The following is a 23,879-nucleotide window of genomic DNA, read 5'->3' as shown; positions in this document are numbered from 1 at the left end:
ATGAATGTCCTCAGAGTTGTTCCCATGAGTATAACGTGTGGCTACCTTCAAGAGGTACTAAAAGGCTCACCCAAACAAAAATTCTCCCACTTCTCTGCCGAGGTGCCCATGACTAGCCTCTCTTCTTCAGGGCTTCCTTAAGGAGTTATGCATTATGACTGTGTTCGATGCCATCTGGGAGATTTGGGTAGCACTTAGCTGACACTCTGTAGAAGGAGTGAGGTACTATGGATGGAGCACGGCTTTCAAATAAGATATCCCTGAAATAGAACCCTAGTTCTATCACTTGCCTCAACTTGGGTAGGTGAATTAACCCCTGTGAGCATCCTACCCCCAGGTAAATGGGGTTAGTGCCGACCTTGTACAGTTGTAATGACCACTGTCTGAGCTAAAGCACGTTAAGTGCCTGGCACACAGTAGGTGCTCAGTAAGTGCTTGTTGCCCACCCGACTCCACCCCACCACGCTATTTATGAATGAGTAAGGAGTTACTGAACATCTACAACATGCCAGTCTTGGTGCATTGGGTACTCAAGTCTAACAAGAGACCGTCTGAGTCCTCAGGACTCTGACTGCCTGAAATGTCAAGTTCTGCACTGCCCCCGCTCCGTGATGTCCTCTCCTCTCTTCCAAAGCTCCTCTCTTCCACTTAGTCCCTCTCCCCTTCTGTCTCCAAAGCCTTTCTCTTGGGGGAGCTGTCTCCCTTTCCCTTTATTCTTTAGCTACCATAAGAAGTCTAAGTCTCACATCATCAGTGACCTCTGGAATAATTGGGTTCCCCTTCTGACATATTTCAGATCATGACATCACTTTAGAGAGGACTAGCTGCAGGACCAGCCCTGCTGACACTGCTCTCTCTCAGCTCCATGGCTTCAGTTCAGGCAGGTGCTACCAGGTGAACGGTGGAGCTCAGACAGGATTGCAGGGGCCCCAGGCTCAGCTTTCCCCAACAAGAAGAGTGTGAGAGCGGGGCGTGTCACACACATGCTCTGAGGCAGCAGGACACGGAAGCAGCAGAGGGACACTGGAACTTCTGCTTACCAAAACGGAAACAGAGTGGTTATGCAAGGTGGGTTTGGAACTGGACCAATGTGGGTTTCCATCTTGGCTCTACCACCTTCTACCTACGTGGTCCCTAAGCCTTCCCTTCTCATCTGCAGAATGGGGACGCTAATAACATCCACCTTTAGGCTGCAGTGAGATGTAGTAAACGACACATATAAAACGCTTAGCATGATGCCTGGCACATAGGGAGCTTTTAATAAATGGCAGCTATTATTCCTAACAAAAATTAGGAACTTGGTTCAAAAATACGGAGGCAAAGTCCAGGGCTCAACAGGAACTGTTTTCCCTTTCAAATGATAATTTGATAAATGCTATTTGTTCCTTTGAGATATGAGTTCAAATCAAATGAAGGTACTGGATAGAGATGCAAAATAGGAAGATAATCACTCAACCCAGTGGGCTCACCCAAACCCCTTCCCCATCCAGGGCCCTGAGAGTACCAGACCTGGAATCCCATGGTCTTGTGGCAGGTGGCGGAAGGCCCCAGGGTCCACCCTTTGAGAATCCTCCTTCCTTCTGGTGGGAAGCCTCAACAACAATAACAAGGAGTCACTAGAAACTGTTACAAGCAAGGCACTGTCCTAGGTGGTTTACCCTCTGGGAAGTGTACACAATGTCATCATCCTGAGGACTTTGCTTCTAGAGCTTGGATCTGAACCCAAACAATGTGGCTCCAGAGTCACTTAATCACTGAGCTATGCACTAACTCTCAAAACACAGGGAAGGGAAAGTAGTCTGGAGTCTTCATGCTTCATGGTTTTTCATGCTCCTTCACTAAGTGAGGATGCAGTGACCTTCTTTCCGAGGTCTCCCTTGCCCCCCTCAGACAGAACTAACCTCTCTCCCTGTGGCTCTCAGAAGACTTTGTCTAGCCATGCATTATGGGATTTTCCATGGTGCGGCCCCAAGCCCAGCACGGGACCTGTCACAGAGCAAGTACTCTGCAGGTGCCGGAGAGATGGACGAGATGATGATTCACATTGTGACCTAGGTCTGTGTGCCACAAATCTAACTCGATCTCCCAGGTCACCGGCCTCACTCTGGAGAGACATGTCAGCCTGTGTGCCACAAGCCAATGCTACGGTCTCATCAATCACTTTATACACTTAACTCTGTGCTTCTCTACAACAGCCTTATTTTTAGACGACAGATGGAGGTTTAGTGAGTAAATCTGGCCAGACAGTAGATGAGCTACTCAGGTCTCTTTGGGTCCTCTGTGTTTGTCTTCACTCCCAGAGATGGGAGAATCCCTTGTGAACTCTCTCTCAGAACACTGAATCCTTGGATATTACGATCTAATGGGAAAAGTGTCCTATGAAACGCCTACTGATTAGAGACCCTTCCACTTTTTAGCAGTCAATGTCTAGGAAAGCAGGAGAGCCCAGAGGAAACCAGTGTAGACCCACCTGCTTTAATCCTCACACATCCATTAGGAAGTAGTGTTTTCCAGAGTGAGACACCACATTGCACAGTTGAAAGCGTGCAGAGTCCCCCAGCTGGTAAGTAGAAAGCAATGGTGCAAAGTCTAGGGCTTCCTGACCACAGAGCTGGAAAGCGTCCCTCCCCACCGAGATGTCTCACAAAGGCTGGATCATAAGCCTCCCTCAGCCGTGCGTGTCTGTGTGCTGTTTTCTCGTGTGTTTGTTCCACTCCGAACCTGGCCTTGCGCCCAGGCACTCCAGATGTCCCAGGTTGCACTTCTCCTCCTCATCCCTCTTTCCTCACACCCTTCCTTCACCTTGGGGACTTGCTCTCTTGGCTGCGGGACCATGGGTCACATCAGAAACAAGAGACGTGCCCCGTGTCAATCATTCCTCGCACACGTGCTTTGGAGTCTGAAAACCTGCACACCCAGACACTGGTGTTTGTCACATGACCCTGCTTTGTGCTTTGCTGGGGGCTCTGCTGTGGATCAGCTCTGCACTGCAGGAAGAAGGACTTCGCTGCTTACCTTTGTGGTCTGGCAGTGGGAAAGGAACGTGACCTTGGCAAAGGGGTCTGAGAGTCCGCTGCTGTCGGCTGCGATGAGGCCCCGGGCTTGGTACATGTGCGCTCTCAGCTGAAAGACGTGCCGAGCTGTGGACGAATAGTGGAAAGGGACAGGCATCAGCGGGCTTTCCCAACAGCAAGTGCGACTAGCTGTATGCGCGCCTTGTACGTCTGCGGGTGTGCAGATGTGGGGGCAAAGACTAGGAGCACCACCGTCCTCCGAGGCTGAAGTGGGAGCACTCCAGAAAGTGTGTGTGGGGGTATCTATGGGTACTTCGGAGCCCTGCACTCTCCTTGGCGCCTTTACCGCACTGTGGGTTTTCATCTTCATAACAACCCCGTGATTATATATGTAATTATCCCCATATATGTAGGAGGCAAATGGCTACAGAAGTCTTCCAAGTTTGCAGAGCTATCAAATGTCAGAGCCTGGATTTCCCTTCTGTCAGATTTCAAACTCAACTTCTCTTTCCAAAATACCACATTTTATGTTTTAGTGATTTTCTTGATTCCACTGGCACATGCTCACACACACGCATGTGTGTGTGTGTGTGTGTGTGTGTGTAAGAAAGGGGCTGCCCCACTAATAGCTTTTGCTTCAATAAGCTCTTGAGTGAGCCACTCATCCATTCTTCCATTCGGGCAGCCAATGTCATCTTAAGTGCCTACTGTGTGCCAGGTACAGTCTGGTCTAAGGATTCTGGAGTGGCTACGACAGCCTCTGCCCTTGGGGAGCTCCAGGGAGGGGGCAGAGGCTAAAACAAGCACCTACACCCCAGTGACATGAGGCCAGGGACTAGCATCCTGGGAGAAATACAGGCAGAGGACATGGGCATGAAAGGCAGGAGTGAGCGCATCTGTGGACAGGAGCAGAGAGAGGGCTGCGGGTGAGGGTAGACCAGGGTTCAGTGCGGGGGGGGGGGGCAGGTAAGAGTTGACTTACATATTCCTGGGTTTGTGGGACTCTTTAAGTCCCCTCTTATTTTTTTTCATGTCCACTTGCTCCTTTTTATCCCCTTCCGCATTCCTGTTCCCTATCTCCCCCAAAGGCTACCTTATACTGCATTCAGGGTACCAGTGTTTTGCACTGATGTGGGGACTGGGGTACAGGAACTCTCACATACCAATTTGACTAGTTCTACTTAGTTAAATTAAGAGTGCAAATACCGCCCCCCCCCACCCCTGCCAAGCCACTCCTAGGCTTAGGTCACACAGGTCTATACATGGACTCATACAAAGTCATTACCCCTCTCTGTGCCTTTGTTTCCTCGCCTATAAAATGGGAGTAATAATAGTTCTTCATAGGGTTGATGTAGGAGATTAAGGATAAGAATGGTATCTGACACATGGGAAGAAGTGGTGTGAAGATGCTGGTATAGCTGTCACTACTGTTTATTGTAATGTGACCTGTGATGGTGGCAGCTGGGGGCCACCTGGGCATCCCTCAGAGCCCCCAGCTACAGCCACGTAGGCAGTACACCACACAACTCTAGGGGGCGCCACTTATTTAGTCAAGGTTTTGGTTTTTCTGAAAACTCTTACCAGCTCTGTCCCTTAGACTAATAAATTCAGCTTCCTCTTCGCTTTTATAATTTGGTGGCCCACCTCTTGTGTGGCTCACTTCCCACTTGTGGTTAGTAAAGACAAGTCTGATTGCCCCCACTGGAGGGCCAGATGACCCCTCTCTCATCTCTGCATCCCCTACTAGTTTTCCCACCGGGCCTGCCATATGCAGGTGCAAATTCATTATTGGTTGGACGGCTATTTTCTGTAGCACAAAATGGGTGAAGAAACACAATTCTCCAGTGGGTGTGGAAGGCAGCCAAAGCCATCAATGTCAGGGCACAGCAGAGAAAGTTTATTAGGTCACTCCATGAAAATAACTCACTGCAGAAGACTGGAAAGCTTTGGAAAAAATCTTTCCTCTCCTTTGAATTGTAAGTAGCTGGGACAGCAAATATGTCTGGGTACCTCAGATCTCTAGAGATAGTATCTACAGAAATAACAAGATAACTTGATGTGGGTGTCTTTTACTCAAAGATGAAAACTTTAAAGGCAGGAGAGAAAGCAGGGAAAATAAAGCAGGGTTTGGAGAAGCTGACTTCATCGTTCACTAGCTATGTGATCTTGGGCAATTTCTAAGCATTTCTGGTACACCCTTTCTCCCCCTGTAAAATGAAGAAACTACCCGGGGCTGATGTGACAAATAAATTCAATCTAACATATAAAGGAGAGGGCACCATGCTTGGCACCTGGTAGGGGCTATGTTTTCTCCAAAAAGACAGGGCTGACCTTCCCTTGCTCTTACGCACTGGTACTGGGCACAGAAGCCCTGAGCGGAGCCACAGGACACATGTCCCCAGAACCTTGTCTTCTCTAACTATTGAGCCACTTAGATTCCACTGGCAGTCAAGGTCAACTAACATCAGAGGAGCCTTGTGTAACACAGAAAACCTGGATTTGTGGACAGTTCTGTGCTTCCAGCACTGGCTTAATGCAAAACTTATCTTCAGCTGACGTGAAGGTAAACCTGCAGTCTACTCTGAATTCAGCAGCGAAGATCTGCAAATCGAAGCCATTTGGAAACGGAACGTAAACTGCAACTGTAAGGCATTCATATTTTTAATGAAATCCTAAATTATATGAAAATGAAAATAATGGCACTCATAGAAAATATCATATAGAAGAAAGGATTACATAAAGCATGCTGAATTTCTAAAAGTAACCACGTCAAGGACCACGCTGAAGAAGCACAAGTGACCCCAATGATACCCAGTTCCCACTGGGTGGTTACCGGTAAATGTAAATGCCTGCAGTTTATAGGTCAAACCCTAGCGCCACGCATCATATCAGAGCCAGAACTTACTGATGTGTTTTTAAAAGACATCTTCTGCTTCCAATGCAAACTCAATCTAAATAATCTGCCTACAAAGAAATTCAAACTGTGTTCTCTCCGTTAGCAGAAAAATATAAACTTTTACTCTAGATGTATTTAATGACTTCACTTTGTTCTTTTGAGATGGGACATTGGAAGGTAAGGAAGAAAATTTAGAAACTGTGTATTTAAAAGGCTAGTAAGCTGATCCTAAAATACTGTGCAAACAGCTCGCGCATGCCACCCCTCCTCACTGTTTTCTCCGAAGTCCCCTGGACACACCTAATGACCCTGTTTGCCCAGGGGGCATCATACCTTGGTAGAGCAGGTTGGCTGGGGGTTGAACGGTATCAGTCACCTTGGAGGACATTTCTGCCTCGTAGCCGGCCGGCAAGTTGTCCAACATGGCACCGGAGTGTCTGGTGGAGCCCAGCCACAGGTACACGTCGACTTTCGCTTGCACTGACCAACCCACCGGCCGTTTTCCAGGAAGCTGGTGAAAGGTTACAGGGAAGACCACGTCATTAGGAGGAACCTCACTCTTCAAGAAAAGAGGTCCTGTGGATCTGGGGACACCCCCAGGACAGGTATTCAGAGAGCAGCTCTCAGGACCTAATCTTGTATCAACATGAGACCAATGACCCCAGCTGCCACCATGCACCATTCCAGAGGAAGATCCACGTTTAGTGGGGCCTGCAGCTTAAATAGGCACTTACGAGCCCTGGGTCATTTAAGTCTAACAGGAAGGTATGATTATTGCCCCTGTTTTATATAGAGGAAACTCAGGCTCAGAGGGGTTAAAGAAGTTCCCTAAGTTCACTCAGCTTTCAAGTGACAGAGCCAGCATCGAAACCCAGGGGAGATAGTTCCAGAACTAGATGCCGGCCTCTGGACCCCCATAGCTTGCCTCTTTCCACACTGAGTTGAAACCTCCCTTCCCAGAACCTCCAAGCACCTGGAATTCCAACCACAGCCTCTACCTCTTTGCTTCATTCAGAAGGACGCAAGTGCTTCTTCCATAGGTCAGACCTCCATGTGCTTGAAGGCACCCACCTGCTCTTCTGTGTCCTTCCTTCCTGGCTAACCATCTCTACCCCTGCATCGCTTCCTCATGTAGCATGGTTTCAAATTCCCTTGTTACCCTGCATTCTCCCCTTTGATTTTTTTGTGTTGTTTTGTTTACAGATTTTATTTATTTGAGAGAGAGCATGAGAGAGGGGGGGGGCACACAAGCAGGGGGAGCAGCAGGGCAAAGGGAGAAGCAGGCTCCCCACTGAGCAGGGAGCCCGATGTGGGGCTCTATCCCAGGACCCCAGGATTATGACTTGAGCTGAGGGCAGATGCTTCACCAACTGAGCCACCCAAGTGCGCCCCATTCTCTCCTTGAATGTACTCAGATTTGGATTTCTATTTATGTTTGCCTGAATCTGTGTGTTTGTGTTAGTGTAAGTGGTATGAGTGTATATACAGGTGCATGTGTTCTCAAGATGCGGAGGGTATAACTCAATGCGGTGTGGCTTCTTTATTTCTCAGGCACCAGGATTAGGGGACTCCTTCCCTGAACTAAAGAGTCCCAAACCCCAGACTTGGCTGTGTTCAGGATTGCTGGCAAGACCTTCATTCTGAGAGTAGCTATCTCTCCAGACTTTGTTGACTCGGCTAAGTGTCTCTTAGTGTTTCTTTGGATTTCCTATCAATATTTTCCCCCTCCTTCCACACCACTTCTTTTCCAGAGAGAATCACAAAATCCTACATGAGAGGCTACAGCTTGCTCTGACAGTTTCCAAGGCACCCGTGGAGAGCACCTGAGTCCAAAATTGAGCATGGCTGTTTACCTTTCTATCTTGCACTGTGGGTCCCTTAAATGGATTTCAGCAACTCAATTCAGTAACTGCCTGAAGTGGCACTAGGGCCTTACTGAGACAGTGGGGTCAGGAGGACATTGCAATGACCAAGACACACTTCTGGGCCCCCCTTTATTAGCTCACATCTAGACAAGGAGGCCGACTTTCATTCATTTATTCAAGTGCAAGGTCAAGGGTAAGAGAGAAAAGGCTAAGGGAGCAGAGAAGTAGTAGCAGGTGTTTCCATCTTTTTTTTTTTTTATCAGATATTTCGCTGGGCTTTAATGGGTACTGCAGGAGTTGGATGAGTGGAGAAGGCATCGCAGGAAGAGGGAAGGCTGGAACAGAGCCACGGGGGTGGGAACTAACAGTGGTAACAGAGGCTAACGTTAAGTGAGTGCTTACTCTGCGCCAGGAAGTATTTGCTAAAAGCTTTCAGAGAAGAAAGCAAATGACACAGGCAAAGATGAGGAATCCTGCTCATTATGTGGACGAGAGACGGTAATTCACACAAACTGTGCTGAAGTTGGTCGAGGGGTACGAGAAAGAGAGGGTGCACCTGCTTGTAGAGGTTTCAGTCCGTGGCAGGACCCAGCCACCACTCGGTGCTGCATCCTAGGGAAAGCTGGGTTGAAAGCTGGGGTCCTGAGAAGTGACGGGACTCAGGAGATGGGATACAGATGGAGGCGAGATGGAGGAGGGGCTCCCTGGACTCCAGCTGGGGTGGACTTACAAGGAGCGCGGGGACTTCACGAGGGCGGAGAGAAAAGGAAGGAGGAGTGCTACCCTCCAGCTGCGCTCTGAGTGCATACAGCTCCTTCTACACGTAATTTCCTTTTGGTCATGAATGTCCTTTCCCAACCTATGGCCACTAGGGATATGGTGGGGATGAGACCAAAGCAGGAGAGCTCTGTTCTTTTGGAGGGTAGATTGGGCTGAGCTCATCAAATCTTGTTCCAGCAACTTCGTCCTGTTCACTATAGCATTATGAGTATATTTAAATTAGAAAACAAGAAAGATTATGGAACTAGGGACCATGATTTACTAGTACAATTTACTATTTATTTGGCGATGTGGGTTCAGATGAGACACTTCGGTTTCCTCTAGATTAATATTCCCCAAACCGGGCCCCTAGTAAGAGGAGTTTCCTAACATTTGTAAATAAACTATTCCAGATGAATAATGTTGGCAAGCGTGGGTTGTAAAGGTTAGAGATGGTTCCCAACTGCAGAACTTCTGGGAGCCCTCTACTGGCTAATGGGCATCATGAGACCCTCTCAAGAGGGGGCACCCGCAACTTCCCAGGAGGGTTTGAACATGGAAGCTGATGGGGCCACTCAAAGGGCAACTGTCACACAGCAAAACTTCGAGGAAACTCTGCCCTGGAGATTTTGGAGGTTTGTATTCTCTGCTCTGTCCTCCTGCACTTTTAATTCTCAGCTAAGAAATCAGAGCAAGTGGAAGGTGGGTGAACATTTTGCCTTTCTGGTGTTGCTCCTGCTTTTTTCAGATTCACCATTTCGGTGAAGAGAAAGGGACATAAACAGAGGTGGAGAGAGGGAAGAAAGGGAAAGCAAGGGTGACAATCAAAACTGGACTGAAAGTAGTTTTGCTGAATCATCTTATCAAGATGTTTCATCAAGTCAGCGCAATTGATTTCAACAAAATGTAAAAAGTTATCATCCAAAGTAATCCCAATGGCAAAAGGAAAATACAGACATAAGCCCAGGCCAGGGGCGGAGGTCCTGAATTCTCAGTTATGTCCATCCTCGGGCTTCATGTGACAGCTATTCTTGGTTCTAATTTTAAATAAAGTCAGCGTACATCCAAATATTTAGGAGGGAGGAACTTTACACTGATTTTCTAGTATTTTTAGTGCAGAGCCTTCTGAAATGATTTGCTATTTTTAAGACATAGCTTCTTGTGACCCCAGAATTCCTTGGACAGAGAAAGTCGAAGAGAAACCCTGACATTTGTGGTAAATAGCTAGAGGGAACGATTTTTTTTTTCCCTCAGTTACAGCTTTACAGGGATCAGTTTAAGAATCACATTACACACATGATAGAAAACGACATACAGAGCCACAAATACTTCACGGGATATGAAGGGGCACATGAGTCCAGAAACGGCCTCTAGATGTTGGAGGCCCATTTATTTGAATGCCAACATTTATTGAGTGATTACGCTGAGTGATGTCCACCTGCCCTCTTTATGGGCAGTTACCCACTTAACCCTCAGCACCATCTCCATTTGATGGAGGAAGAATAGGAAACACAGAGTTGTTAAGTAACTTGCCCAAGGTCACACAGCTTGTAAATATTAGCCCCAGAATTCTGTAATAGGTTAAACTGTATTCCTCTAAAATTCATACGGTGAAGTCCATTAACCCCCAGTACCTTAGAATATGACCTTATTTGGAAATAGGGTCATGGCAGATACAGTTAACATGAAGTCAAACTGGAGCATGGTTCTTACAGAAAGGACTTCATGTGAAGAGAGACACACCCTAGGGAGAACATAGTGTAGAGTTTGGAGTCATGCTCCCACAAGCCAAGGAACTACCAGAAGCTAGAACAGGTGGTTCCCTAGTACTTCCAGAGGGAGAATGACTTTGCCGATACCTTAATCTCAGAATTGTGAGATAATACGTTTCCATTGTTTAAGCCACTCGGTGGTCATTTGTTACAGCAGCCCTGATAAACCAACACAAACTCCCACCCACATTCACCTTCCTTCAAAGCCCAAGCGTTAAACCATTATCCCCTACTGCCTCTTTTGTCCATAGCATTTAGCAATCTCATCGAAGGTAGACTTAATCTTTGGATGGCACTTAGAGGGTATCTAATCAAGCTGCCCACTGCCATATTTAGATCAAAGGGACAGAGAACAAATATGGACCTCCACATAGGGACCTATTTCCCCGTCACAGCTATTGTGGGGCCTGGTTCTATCCTCTGGAAACACACACACACCACACACACTCAACTCATCACCCATATGGTAGCCCTACAAACACTTAACATCTCTATCATGCTGTCAAGTCTTCTCGGTGAAGCATTGTTCTCTCTTCACCCATTCTTCCTACGGCATGGCTAATGAGCCTTCTCACCCTCCCTCTGAGGCTGTAGAGCCCAATTATGCTACAGCAAGAAATCAGAACTACACTTGCCAGGAAAGTCAACGATGAGTTGGGAAGAGTTAATCCAATTACACATTCTTGTCAGTCACTGGTGAGTGGTGAGCCTCTGGAACCACTCTTTCTCCAGATTCGCTTGAGTCTACTTCTGAGCTAGAAATCGGTAGTAGAGGTAAAATACCCAGGGTCTCCCAGAAAGCCTCACATTTTGATCTAGAGTCAGCAGCAGCATCCATCTGGAGACTGTATCTACGATTGTCCACTCGTGCGGCATCAGGGGAGCCGTCAGGTGACCTGTCTTCATGAAGCGTGTGTGGACCCAAGATGAAATTTCCCAAGTGAAGGCCACCAGGAAGCCTAAGCTACCAGTTCTGTGAAATACGAACCTTTTCTCTTGTAATTTATTTTTAAAATACAGATGAACTCACATGAAAAGAGGCCATGGACAAATTATACAAGAGAAAGGGTAGAGAGAAAACTAATAGAAAAATGTTAGTTTCTCCTAGCAATCAAAGAAATAAAAATGAAAGCAACCTTGAGGTACAACCCTTAGCTTTAAAAAAACAAAACAAAACAAAACACCTTAAATGTGTCTGTTGACATAGTAATTGGAAAACTGGAAAATATTCAGCCTCGGGACGGTCTACCAAATCAGTTTGAATCAAGAGGGGGCCAGGTGTTTCAGCGGTCTGTCCTCAGACCTTTGAAAGTTTTGGGGAAGAGTCAGAGATAGGGACACACACTAGGAATGCTGAGAGACTCAGGAGAAACAGAGATTTCCTGTGCTTGAGTCAAAAATAGTGCAGACTTACTTTGAGGAAATGAGTTTTGATCTTCCCACAGTGTTTGCCCATCTGCTCCCTGATGGGGGAATAGAGCAGGTCCTTGGAGGCGATGCGGGCATATGCCACTTTCTTGTTGTTGCTAAGCATCCAGATGAAGACGTCGGGGATGGTGTGCTGTGGCTGTGGGAACGGAGGGGAATGGATTTGATGGGTTGGTGCTTAACAGGTACCCTTCCAGTGTTCTCCTATCCTGAAACAGCCCCCCTCTGTAAAACAAATTCTGTGACTTAAACCATCTAGCCACTTAAACATCTATGCAAGCAAGCAAGTTAAGTGTAGCTTCTTTGAGAAGACCTATGTCATGACTTACAGGTACATGTATCCCCCATATGCCCAACTGTGCTATTGTGCTTTAAGGATATGCAAGTTGGACCCATGATGTGGCGTCTCTGATGGCCTACTCATTTCGGTCTATGGAACAAAAACATCTTCCCCTTTGTTTTGCTTTTTTGTAATCATGTAATAATGATTCATCCTCAAACATTGGTCCTCCTAAAAGCCAGGTAACATTTCAGAATATTCAAATGTGAAAGCAAAAACAAAAATCCATGAACGTCTTTGAATGTCTTTCTATTTGCTCTTAAGGAAGGAAAAACAATTCTACAAGGGATTTTTGACCTAAAATATGGTTGCTAAGTATTTTAGCTTCATTTTAGGTGGTTATTCAGGAGAAAGTCGACTAAATTGCACATTAAATTCTATTTTAAAATTGAACTAATCAAGATAGGAATTGCAGAATTCCCTGCCAAGAGGCCCATTATGTTGTGAGTGTTTAAAATGCACATTTCTGAGCCAGCATAGCTACCAAAGCAAAAGGGAGGTACACTGTCATAACGATGCTTTGGCTTTCTTGGGCTCAAAGCAGGTGTTCTGTCTTCCTAACCCTATAATCCTCTGGTGTCATTTGCTCCCAAAGAGGACATCCCTTCTCTCTTGATACGAAAACAGAAACATCAGTGAGGAGGCTTTCCCAGTCAGAGGGTCAGTCACAGAGCTAAAGTCCTGATGCATGGTTTGAACCTTCTGGGTGCTTAATAAAATTCCTGTATCTACTACCCTAACTTCCCACTGCTTATTTTGTCCCCAGGGAATGACGGATTTGGAACAAGAAATACAACTTTTGAGATTGACAGAAGCAGCAGGTCTGTACCTCTCCTTGAAATCTTCCCACACAAAACCTGGTATCTGACCAAAGCAAATATGAGGACCTTTTTAAATCATTCTAGAAGTCACAAAAGATTTAAACTTTAAAATGAAATGTTGCTTTGACTTTTGCTGATATGAGTTTAAATCCTCTTACAGTTGAAAACTTATCAGAGGTCCCATACTTAATTTGACTTTTCTTGATTCCATTAAGGAACATGCTTTTTATTTCTGCTGAATACTCAGGCTTCATTTAAAAAATCAATAAAGCTGTATATATGGCTTAATTTAAAAATCTCCATTGTCACCCCTAAACTAATTGTGCCTGCTCAGCTCAGCAGGGCTTGGGAGAAAGCACTGGTCTCCATCTTGCATCCTTATCAAACCCACTAGGAATACAATGGGTCTAATCTCCCAAAGGAAGTTTGCCTTTAGAGTTGATTACCTCGTCAACAAGGAAGCGGATTTTTTCCACAAAGTTTTCTGCTTCACGGATCATTTCATCAAGAGATAACTTTTTCTTTTGCTGCTGAATGATCCCCTTGGCCTCCTTGGCCATTGCTTCCTGAAACGAGACAAGAGTCAGTGTAGATCTTTCCAGAAATCCGGACAAGTGCTCTCCTGTTGCTGGAGGATCCTGAAGATGCTTGTAAGTTCCACACTGAGCCACTCATGAGGCTGGTTCAGGGCCCGCCAATGTGCATGTGGCCCATTTAATAAAAATTTCATAGGCATATCGAGGCGGTGAATATCATCTCACCTTTGTTTGACAGATGAGAGGCCAAGGCCTAGAAAAGTTAGAGGTCTGTCAAGGTCCCGAAGCTCTATTAGCTGGGACCCAAATTCAGGCCCTCTCATACAAAAGTAACTAAAATGTACTGAGTTCTTAATCTGTGCCAGGCAAAGTTCTAGCTGCAGAATCAATCCTCATTGCTCCTCACAGCAGCCTTGCGAGCTGGGTACCATCACTGAGGAGGGAGAGTAATGCATTACTGAGAGGCCAAGACGGAGCGGAGCCCCAGCGGAGTCCAGAACCCACGTCCTTTGTCACTGCTCTCACTACCTCTTCTAGAGGCTTGGGGGATGCCTCCAGAACAAACTGGTATTATTTGAGAAACTCTGCCAGGGAGCTCAGCATGAGTGTTTGGAACATCCAGAAGTGTTTATTTGAATTCATTCATTCAGCCACATTTTTGTGCTTAGGAAACCCCCAGACACGTTCCAGTGATTTCTGAGACACTGCATGAGTGGGCCTGGCCTATTCTCTCCTTTATCTCGTATTGCTTCATATGCTGGACCCCTGGCACATGGGTCCTCAAAAAGGCCCAAAACATGCCACACTCAGTCCACTCTCAAGACTAGGGCGTGGGGGCTTTCCTCTTGCTCAAATGCCCTTCCTGGACTCCTCATGTCTCGTTTCTTCTCTAGCCTCCACTTAAGTGTCACCACTGCCTCACGTCCCCCACGTTCTCCTGATCACTGTGGCCTTACAAAGTTGCCTTCATACTCATAACCTGTAATCATTTTTGTTTATTTGTTATGTTTCTATCTTCTGTCTACTCCACTAAAATATAAACTTCACTGGTCAGGGACCTCCTCTGGCTTGTTCTTACATGTTCTTACTTATTCTCAGCGTCTGGCAGAGTTCCTGGCACATAGCAGGTGTTAAATAAATGTTTGTGGAATGAATAAGCCAGGCAATCAATAAATTCCTCAAGGACAAGTACCAAGTCCTTACAACTCTGTGTTCCCAGCACCTAGCACAGGGCCTGGCCCATAAGAAAAGCCTTATGTCGGTGCAGACCAGGATGACTGAACACCTGCTTTGGACCAAGCACTGTCCTAGGAGCCAAGGCCTCCCCCGAGACTTTGACAGTTCAGTGAGCTGAAAACAATATATGTGCAAACCATCAGGGGACAGAGAGAGGCAGAGCTATGTTTTATAGATGACATGACGTTTGAGTTGAAACCTAAACAATGAACAGAATTCATCAGGTTATAAGAAGAAAAAGGACAGTCCAGGCAGAAGAACCAGTTGCTGATGGGGAGTATGTAGGACTAACAGATGCCAGCTATTTGGGAGCAATGGCGATCTAATCAGGCTTGTGTTTTAGAAAGACCCTTCTGGTTGTGGTATGGAAGATGGGTTGAAGAAAGCCTACTGCAATAGCCTGGGTTGAAGAAAGCCTACTGCAATAGTCTGGGCCTAGTGGATGCTCAGGAAGTCAGTTTAGGCAGCGGTTCTGGGGATGAAGAAGTGGAGCATGTTCCAGAGTCTTTAAGGGGAGGAATCAATAGGGCCTGCAGTCGAATTGATGGCTGAGGGTTAGGAATAAAGATTCAAAGTTGAGTCCAGGCTTCTGGTTGGAGCAACGAATGCAGCCGGTGGTGCTGACAGGATGTGGGACGAGCTTAGATTGGAAGCTGATGGGTTTAATAGGATGGGCTGAGTTGGATGTGTTGTGAGTCAAGCAGGTGACGTGTCCACTGGGAAGGTGGAAATGCAGGTCCGGAGATGAGGAGGGAGAGGTGGGCCACTACAAGATATCAAACTCATGGATTCATTCAGCCCAAGGGCTATCGGATGCTAAGAAGAAAACAGAGCTCTGCGGGCAATATGTGTAGTGGATGGACATTGTAGAGACAGGGAAGAGCAGTCAGAGGTGCTCAAGAAGAAATGGGCTGGAAGGAAGTTCTTCTATACAGTGACAGTCTGGCCTCCCTCCAAGTCTAGGGGAGGAGTACGCAAACCTTTGCTTATTATTCTGGAAAGAAAGGTAAAGCAGTTTAGAGACTTGGGTTTTAGTGTCTAGCTGTGACCTTTAAAAAATCATTTAATCTCTCTGGGACCCACTCACATCTTAAAAATGTCCCTGACCAGTCAAACACTGAGTAATTTTTCTTTGCAGAATTATCATGGCCTCATTCAAAACGTCCCTTGGTGCCACTGCTGGAACTGAAGTTTCGAGGTGAGATAATCCAGGGTCTGACTTGGTCTGCCGTTTCTCAGCCATCACTCATGCGACCGGGACTGAGGATCTATAAGGCATGCCGAGTTACGGACACAGCGCTCCTGCCCTGTTGTCAAGAAAGCTTACAACTCTTCACACAATTCTTAATGGAAGGAAGCCGCAGAGGGGAAGAACAGTTATTTTTTTTGGTTTCTCCATTTGTGAGGCGAAAGGTCAAGTCAAAGAGTCTATAGCCTTTGCAAAATACAGATGTCAAGAAAATAGGCAAGGGAGAGAAATCCATCAGAATAGGATGTAGGACTGGTGGGCTTCTAAATCATTCTTGTAAATGGTTGATAAATGCTAGTTCCTTTCCAACTTCCCTTCTCACTCATGCTTTTACATCACACAAATGTATAACCTTGAGGACCTTACCCTCATCTAGTCTATGACCTATGCCTCGTCTGTGAGGTTTATTTTTAAAGTACATGTTTTAATTTTGTTCAAAGTATAAATAGATTTTCACATACCAGCTCCTGCCAACAGAGTGTAAGTCGTTTCTTATCTAAAGTGGTTTGGTTCAGCATCTTGGGTTTCTTCTCTGCTTCAGAGATAAAGGCACTGTAAGAGAAGAATAACAATTTTGAAACCTACTTAGTGAAAATCCATTTATGTAATTCCAGAGATTTGCAAAAATACTTTCTGCAACACAATGGGAAAGCTGATAAAGCCACGAATCCAAGATTTCTCATTTAGAATTAAGCAATGGTATGCTAGCTTTTCTAAGAGACAAATGAGGGTTGGAAATGATGCCAAGACTCCACATTAGTTTTGGGGAATAGACATTTGTTTTCCTACTTTCTTTCACATATATATCTATTACGATTGCTATCCAAGGTCATAACAAACAGAAAATAATGCAGTTTTCCATCATCTTATACATTTAACACGCACCAAGAGTTTCCTGAAAATCTGTATGTAAAAAATATTTTTGACTCAATACTGGGTTATGTCCTCACATGTTAAAAAGTATACAAAAGAATGAATAGTAACATTTTGAGGGATGATGCTGAAAATGTGCTCATAAGAACATGGGAGAGGTTATAAATGCAACTGAAGAAGAAACGTAATGGCTTTAAAACTTGGGGAAATAAGATATTGCCCTCATTAACAATAACATAAATGCAAATTAAAATCAATGCCATTTTCATCTATTAAAAATTGGATAATATTCAAGGTTGGTGGGGAAATAGTCACTCTCCTCCAATAATTGCTATAATGTTTAAGAGAGAATTTGACAGCACTTGTCAAAATTTAAATGTCCATATAATTTGATCCAAAAATTAAACTAGAATTCTGTCCTTCAAAAACAACTGAAAAATTTTGCAAGAAGATATTCACACAGTAATGCTTATCACAGCATTGTTTATAGTAGGAAAATAAGTAGAACCGACTAATATATCAGAGACCAGTTAAATACGTGATATATATCACACAGTTAAATATTGAGGACTAGCGTGTACTACTGTAGAAAGATGCCAGTGATAGGCTGTAGAGTGGAAAAGCAACCTGCTGAGCAAAGTGTGCAACATTTGTGCAACAATACAGTGTTTTTAGGAATGTGTGGGTTTGCAAACGCACAGGGAAAAAACCCAGAAGAACAAATCACACCTGTCTCTGGAGAATGGGATTGGGAGAGAAGTGAGAACACTTTTCCTTTATACATTCCTACCTTTTTTTTTTTTTTTTTGTAAGATGAGCGTGTAATTCTGTGATGAAGAAAATCAAGGAGAAACGAAAGGAAACAAGGAAACAAAAGGAGAAGTCTAAAATGCCACACCTCCCAGTGAGGGGTCCTACATCAGCGCAATTGGAAACCTCACCAGAAATCCTCTGTGGACATCCTAGTCAAGTTACATGTTCTCTTAATTTCTGAAAAGGATCAAAAGGATTCTATTTTGAGGAAGGCAACTTGTTGCCACATATCTACCTTTCTGAGAGCTACGAGAAATTCCATTCCACTCCCAGGATGGACCAGCTCAAGGAGACATGGTGGGCACTTCTGACTTCTGAGTTCTCTCTCCCTTTCTCACAGCGGGGGAAATCACTGATTTCCTCATCAGAATCGGAGTAAATGACCATGGTGCCTGTTTCTGTTCATTCTTTATCTTTCAGACCCAGCCTGCTGTGGCCTGTGGACAGCTTCCTCGCCTTCACGCGGCAAGTGGCCTATCTCTTCTCCGGTGTGGGAGGGGGGGGGACTCGGAAGTCCAGCTGCTTAACCCCAAATGGGTGTGTGTGTGGGCGGGGGACCAGGAAGCCCACCTTGACCTCAGGTGCCTTTTCAAATCCAAGATTACCAAATACAAAACTAACATTTTGAGCTCTGTCTGACCCTCATAATTATGTTTTCAGTTGCTTGTAACTTGAGGAGAAAGGGGAATGATTATCACCCCAAATAACCCCCTAATATAGAAAATTATCGAGCTATAATTTGCCCATAAACAGTTTCTAAAAATATGAGATGATGAAGCTTTTGAAGATGCTTAAAGAGAGTTGCCGGTGGCGCTTAGCTCACAGCAGGAGTAGCACTGATACATACTGTTTCTATAATGAGAAATGAAAAGGAAAGATAAATAGAAAAATATATATATATATTTATTTGTTTGCTTCTCTTTTTAAAATCAAGAATGCAGGGTAATTCAGAGATTAGGAAAGAGAACTTATAAAGCAGAACACCAGAATTTAGCTACTTAGCTACCCCCTATCTACTAATTTTTGCCTTCCATCAAATAAATCTCTGCTCCTTCTTCATTGCTTCCGTTATGACAAATTCTCATTTTTGTTCAAGTCTTGAGCTAATTAATTTCAAGTGTTAGCTCAGGCTGCTTCCTTATGTGATAGGCAGCCCCTATAATGGCCCCCAGTGACCTCCTTCTCCTGCTCTTCTTGCCATTGGGTCATTCCTTCCCTTTGAATGCGCACTGGACCTAGTGATTCGCTCATACTAGAGTATGTCATGAGTGATGGGATGTCACTTCCAAGATTAGGCTATAAAAGACCATGACTTCCATCTTGCTGGCATGTTCTCTCTGACTCTTCTAGCTTGCTCACTCTGATGAAGTCAGCTGCCGTGTCGTGAGAGGTAGTCCACACGGTAGAGAATTGAGGCTGACTTCCAACCAAGAGCCAGCAGGGAACTGAAAGTCCTCAATCCAACAGCCCATGAAAAACAGTTCTGCAAATAACCATGTGAGTGGTCTTGGCAGTGAATCCTGCCCACTAGAGCCTCGAGGTAACTGCAGCCTCCATCAGTGCCTTGACTGTAGTCTCTGAGAGGCTCTCGGCAAAGGACCTGGTTAAGCCACACCTGGACTCCTGAACCACACAAACTGAGATCATCAATACCACGTTAAGCCACTAAACTGGGGAGTCATTTGTGACTCCGTGATAAGCAACTAATATACTCTACTTTTAAGTCTTTTATTATAGTGTTTGCCACCTGGAATCAGAGTCCTTAATCGATGCTTATTGTGTTATATAAAAAATTCTATTAAATGATATTTGATATAATTTACCATCTAATTGTCAAATAGTTGCTGAGCAGCTACCAAATGCAAAGAAGCATGCTGGGCCTAACGTTACTAGCAGTTTTCTTGTTTCATTTAAAAGTCTCTGCAGTGAGTCTTTCTTTTCTTCTCTTTCTTTTTTACCCCTTTGCTTTAGCTTTATTTATGTGTCAGGAAGCAACAGTGAGCCCAGAAGTGCCAGCTCAATCACTGAACAATATAAAGATGGATAGAGCACTATAAAATGACCATCTGAATTCACGGAAAATCAACTGTTTTCTAAGGTAATTAAAAGCTGATTCCACGTAAGCTCAGCAACCCGGTACCTGCTTTGACTGATGAAGTCACTGAGCACCGTCTTCATTTTATCTTCTGATGCTTTCTCTGAAATCTTGATCAATTCTCTCACTTCTTCTATACTTTCTTCCTGGAAACAAACCACAGAGATGGAGGGATGAGGGGCAGAAGGAGACACTGACTGTGGTATCTCAGACATAATATTTTGCTGATTTTTATCATAGAAATGAAGGGAGAATTCCCTCATTTTCTTGTACCAATCTGGCAAATGCTACTGCATTCTAACTTTGAAACTTGTTTTTCTTAACTGGAATCCATCTAAATACAAGTCTTCTCCTGCGTTGCTCAAACACATCGTTTCTATCCCAGATCATTTCCTAATGGGGAACAATTTATTTAGAGTCTACCCTCTGGGGAAACCTAATGTCAAGAAATACCTAACAAAGTAGAGTAAATTAGATATAATTATTTTAAAAATCTTCAAAAGCAATGTTTAAGTCAATTGGTTATATGGGAATATAATAATACTGAATAATTCTAAATTACAAGGGTTATCAATTATTCTGATGACAAGAGTTTGGGCGGGGGTGAGGTGTTATGGAGGAGGAGGACGGTTGCATATGACAATGGCTATATGCTTGTATATTTAATAATCATGCTTTTCTTTCTACATCTAAATTCTATTATTCCATTCGGTGGCTTGGAGGGATATAGGACTCAAAAGGCAATATACATGTTATCACTGCTTTGCTAGAATTTACAAAAACTACATTCTCTACTACACATCAAAGTTCGCTGTCTGGGCTTATATGTTTCCCTCTTTCCCCTTTACTGTAAGAACAGGCAAATTGTGGAGTGGTTAAAAATCTAGGCGTAGGGTCGAACTACCTCTGTTAAAATCCAGGCTCCATCCTTATAAGTGAACTAACCCCTTTATGCCCAGTTTCCTGTGAAATCAGGTAAGAATAGTGCCCACCAATAGCACCAGGGGAAGTGTGGACTTCTTCAAACACTGCTTAGTGCTTAGTAAACATTCAGTCATGTTAGCTGGGACACACCAAGCGTGGCAGGGATCCTGGCACTGAGAAAGGAATTAGAAATGAATGGTAAGGGCAGCTATGGCCTCTAGGGAAACATTATTGTTTTGTCAAGCCTTTTAGAAATAAACTCTCTCTTTGGCCTGAAGGAGAAGCCAGTCTTACAAAGCAAGTCTGTGGCTTCCACAAAATGTGACATCAGACCAAGCACCCACTACCTCCAGACTCTACTTCCATGACACCTGGAATCCCCAAGGTCAGAAAGGAAACTCTGTTTCACACAACTAGAGACAGAATGGTAAAGCAAATGAGAGAGAGAGAGAAATGTGTTCTTTCCTTAGCATAGGGTTTCATGGAATGAGAGGGTCCCCTGGTGAGGCATGGCGGGACAGAAAGTAGAGGGCACGAAGAGAAGTATAAAAGCAGGCACAGACACCAAAGGGCAGGCTCAGGAGCCCAGAGAAGCAGAGGTCCTGGGGTGCCTTCCTCCCTGGGGTCGGATAGAGCAAGCCAGCAGTCACTGCATATTGGCACGGTCATAAATACTTCCACACATTCAATCCCTCAAATAACTCTTAGCCCCTTTCAGGTCCAGGTCTTACGCCAGATGTCGCAGAACAGCGGGAAATGGTTATTGAACAAATAAACACACAAATCAATTGTAAAAGACGGAGAGGTAAAGCACGGGATAAGAGAGGGGAGAATGGGGAGAAGCCAGAAGGCTTCTCTGAGGAAGGAGTTGGAACTGAGCTGTGGAGATTGATGGGTGACATAGCAGAAGCGTGGAGGGGAGAAGTAGCTCCGGATGAGGGAATGGCATGGAGGTGGCTATGAGGCATAAAGAAGCTTCGTTTCTTCAAGAAAGTAAAAGTCCAGTGTGTTTGGAACAAAGGCAAAAACATGTGAGAGGCAGAACTGGAGAGGTGGCAGGACTTCATCTTGCAGGCAATTCTCCACCATGTTAAGGACTCAGAATTTTATATGAGTTGAAGCCAGGATCTATCAATTTTGTGAGAGTGTTGCCAATCTCCTGCCCTCTAGAGATTGGGAAAACAGCCTACCCCTAGGTCCTATAACATTAAGAAGCAGGGCAGGGATTCTAATCCAGATAGTTCTATTTAAAGTCAAAATGTATTCTCATTTCCCTGGGTCCACAGGGCAGGAATTATGTGCCCTCCAATGCAGCAGCTGTAATTTATTTGTATTTAAATTGAGGTCAAGACCCTCTCCTGGATGAATAAAAAGATCCCTTTTGCCTCCAGCTGCCCAATGTTCAAATCCATCACCTGTGAGAGTCACCTACCAGGAGGTCCGCCATTTTCTCCAGCATGTTGGACCAGTGCAGCCTAAATGTCTGTTCTCCCCAAGAACTGATGAAATAGACACAGGGCTTCTTGGCCTCAAAAGGCAAATAGTTGTAATTCCTGTGAAAACAAGTTAGGTCTGGAAGTTAGTTGGCAATCAGTATTATTCAGGCAATTCCAGACACATATTCATGTTCTACACATTCTGAGTGGGGTGGGGAGGGGTGATGACAAAACAATCAAACTATTAACTCTGTTCTAATCGGAGACTCATGAATAATGAACAATGAATAGATAATGTGGCGACAATGGAGAGGTACTAACAGCAGCAGCCGTCAGACCCAGGGCAAAGCCTAGAGCTGAGCACCAGGGGGCAGGGTTTATCAGGTAAGCCTTCTGCAAGCAGGAACTTCCCTTTCCAGTTGAGAGAGGGGAGAAGGGAGAAAAACTAACATGTTCCCTTTAATGTCTATAAGCTACGCACTGTGTGAAAATCAAGCGAGATAACAGATGTGAATGAAATTGCTAGATAACTGTAAGAGCATAATATATTAGTAATGAGGATGAAGCATGTGCCTTAATTTAAACTGCAGCAACCATGCTGCCATTCATGCATGCATCCATCCATCTAGGCATCCATCCATCCATTTATCCATCCATCCATCCATCCATCCCGCCATCCATCCATGCATGCATCGTTCCATCTACCCATGTATCCGTCCATCCATCCATCCATTGTTCATCTGTCCATCCATGCATCTACCCATCCATCTGTCCCTCCATCTATCCATGCATGCTTACAGTATTTACTACTGCCAGGCATTGGTGCTGATAACGCAGGCAACCTGCTTGGTTAAGAAGGGACAAGAGGGTGGCAACATAGCTAGAAGAGGAGATGTGGAGCCAAAGGAGATTTTTGAGGATAACAGTTAGATATGCTTAAATGCTGATGAGAAAAAGACAGTTAACAGGGTGAGACTGAAGACACAAAAGAAGGAACTAATTTTTCAGTTTTGGTCCCCAAGAAAAAAAAGGATGGGGTGAGGCAGGTAAGGTGGGGGAAGTGTGGCAAAAAGTTGAGGTTCCCTGTCTAACGACAACTATATCCTTAACTATGTCTTCCCCAAACCCCCTGTAATTTTCCCACAAACAGCTGGGTCCGGGAGAAGAGAGATATGGAAGGCCAAGGCACAGTTCTTGGAATGGGCAGGGTGAGACTTGAGGCCCTATGAACACAAGCAGTGTTTGGAGTCACACACCTATAGAGGCAGAGAGAGGAGAGACCAAGGGAGAGAAAGCTTTGTTTCCATCCCAAAAAACTAAAGAGAACTTCAGCCTGAAAGAATGGATGGTTGTTCTTTTTAGTTCTCCAACCCAAATTTCTTCTGGAGACCATAAAATTAGCAAAGGTGTCCTATAGTCTGTTCTGCAGAAAATAAATCAGCGGGCGTCCATTTAGAAGAGAAGCCAATAAATTCTTGGCAGAGCCTGAGGTTGTTATTATAGCAGGAGAACAAAAAATAAATAAATAAATAAGTTAGAAATCAAACTGCTCTTTCATTTCTTTTAAATTTATTGCACCAAGAATCCTACAAGATACATTCTCACCCAATATTGTTCTTTGTTCCAAGGTTTCTGTGGTTCAGATGATTTTGTGCTAATGATGTTCAGGGCCTTTGTCTCTTGGATTCCCAGAGTCCTCCCAGTCTTACTGGGTCTGGGACTGGGATGCTGTGGGTCTCAGGCACACTCAGTACAGATGGAGCACGGCAGATGGGAGGGCACCATGAGGGCACCATACTGCCAGTGGGAAGAGAAGGCTGCC

The 23,879-nt window shown here is 44.8% G+C and overlaps 1 protein-coding gene across 3 annotated transcripts in view; it reads right to left on the bottom strand.

Annotated features, from left to right (window-relative positions):
• The window catches only part of FER1L6 (fer-1 like family member 6), a 146,736-nt gene that overhangs the window by 59,088 nt on the left and 63,769 nt on the right, over positions 1–23,879 (bottom strand). For all 3 annotated transcript variants that reach the window (XM_057307982.1, XM_044382606.3, XM_057307983.1), the window contains 7 exons: positions 22,054–22,174; positions 19,743–19,843; positions 16,378–16,468; positions 13,342–13,461; positions 11,721–11,873; positions 6,244–6,421; positions 3,016–3,140 (listed from right to left, as the gene is read on the bottom strand). In XM_057307982.1, coding sequence (XP_057163965.1) covers positions 3,016–3,140; positions 6,244–6,421; positions 11,721–11,873; positions 13,342–13,461; positions 16,378–16,468; positions 19,743–19,843; positions 22,054–22,174 — 889 coding nt within the window. The remainder of the gene's footprint in view (positions 1–3,015; positions 3,141–6,243; positions 6,422–11,720; positions 11,874–13,341; positions 13,462–16,377; positions 16,469–19,742; positions 19,844–22,053; positions 22,175–23,879) is intronic.

This window comes from Ursus arctos, unplaced genomic scaffold (genome assembly GCF_023065955.2).
Source record: "Ursus arctos isolate Adak ecotype North America unplaced genomic scaffold, UrsArc2.0 scaffold_6, whole genome shotgun sequence".
NCBI classification, from domain to species: Eukaryota; Metazoa; Chordata; class Mammalia; order Carnivora; family Ursidae; genus Ursus; species Ursus arctos.
This window is presented reverse-complemented; position numbering and strand designations above follow the sequence as displayed.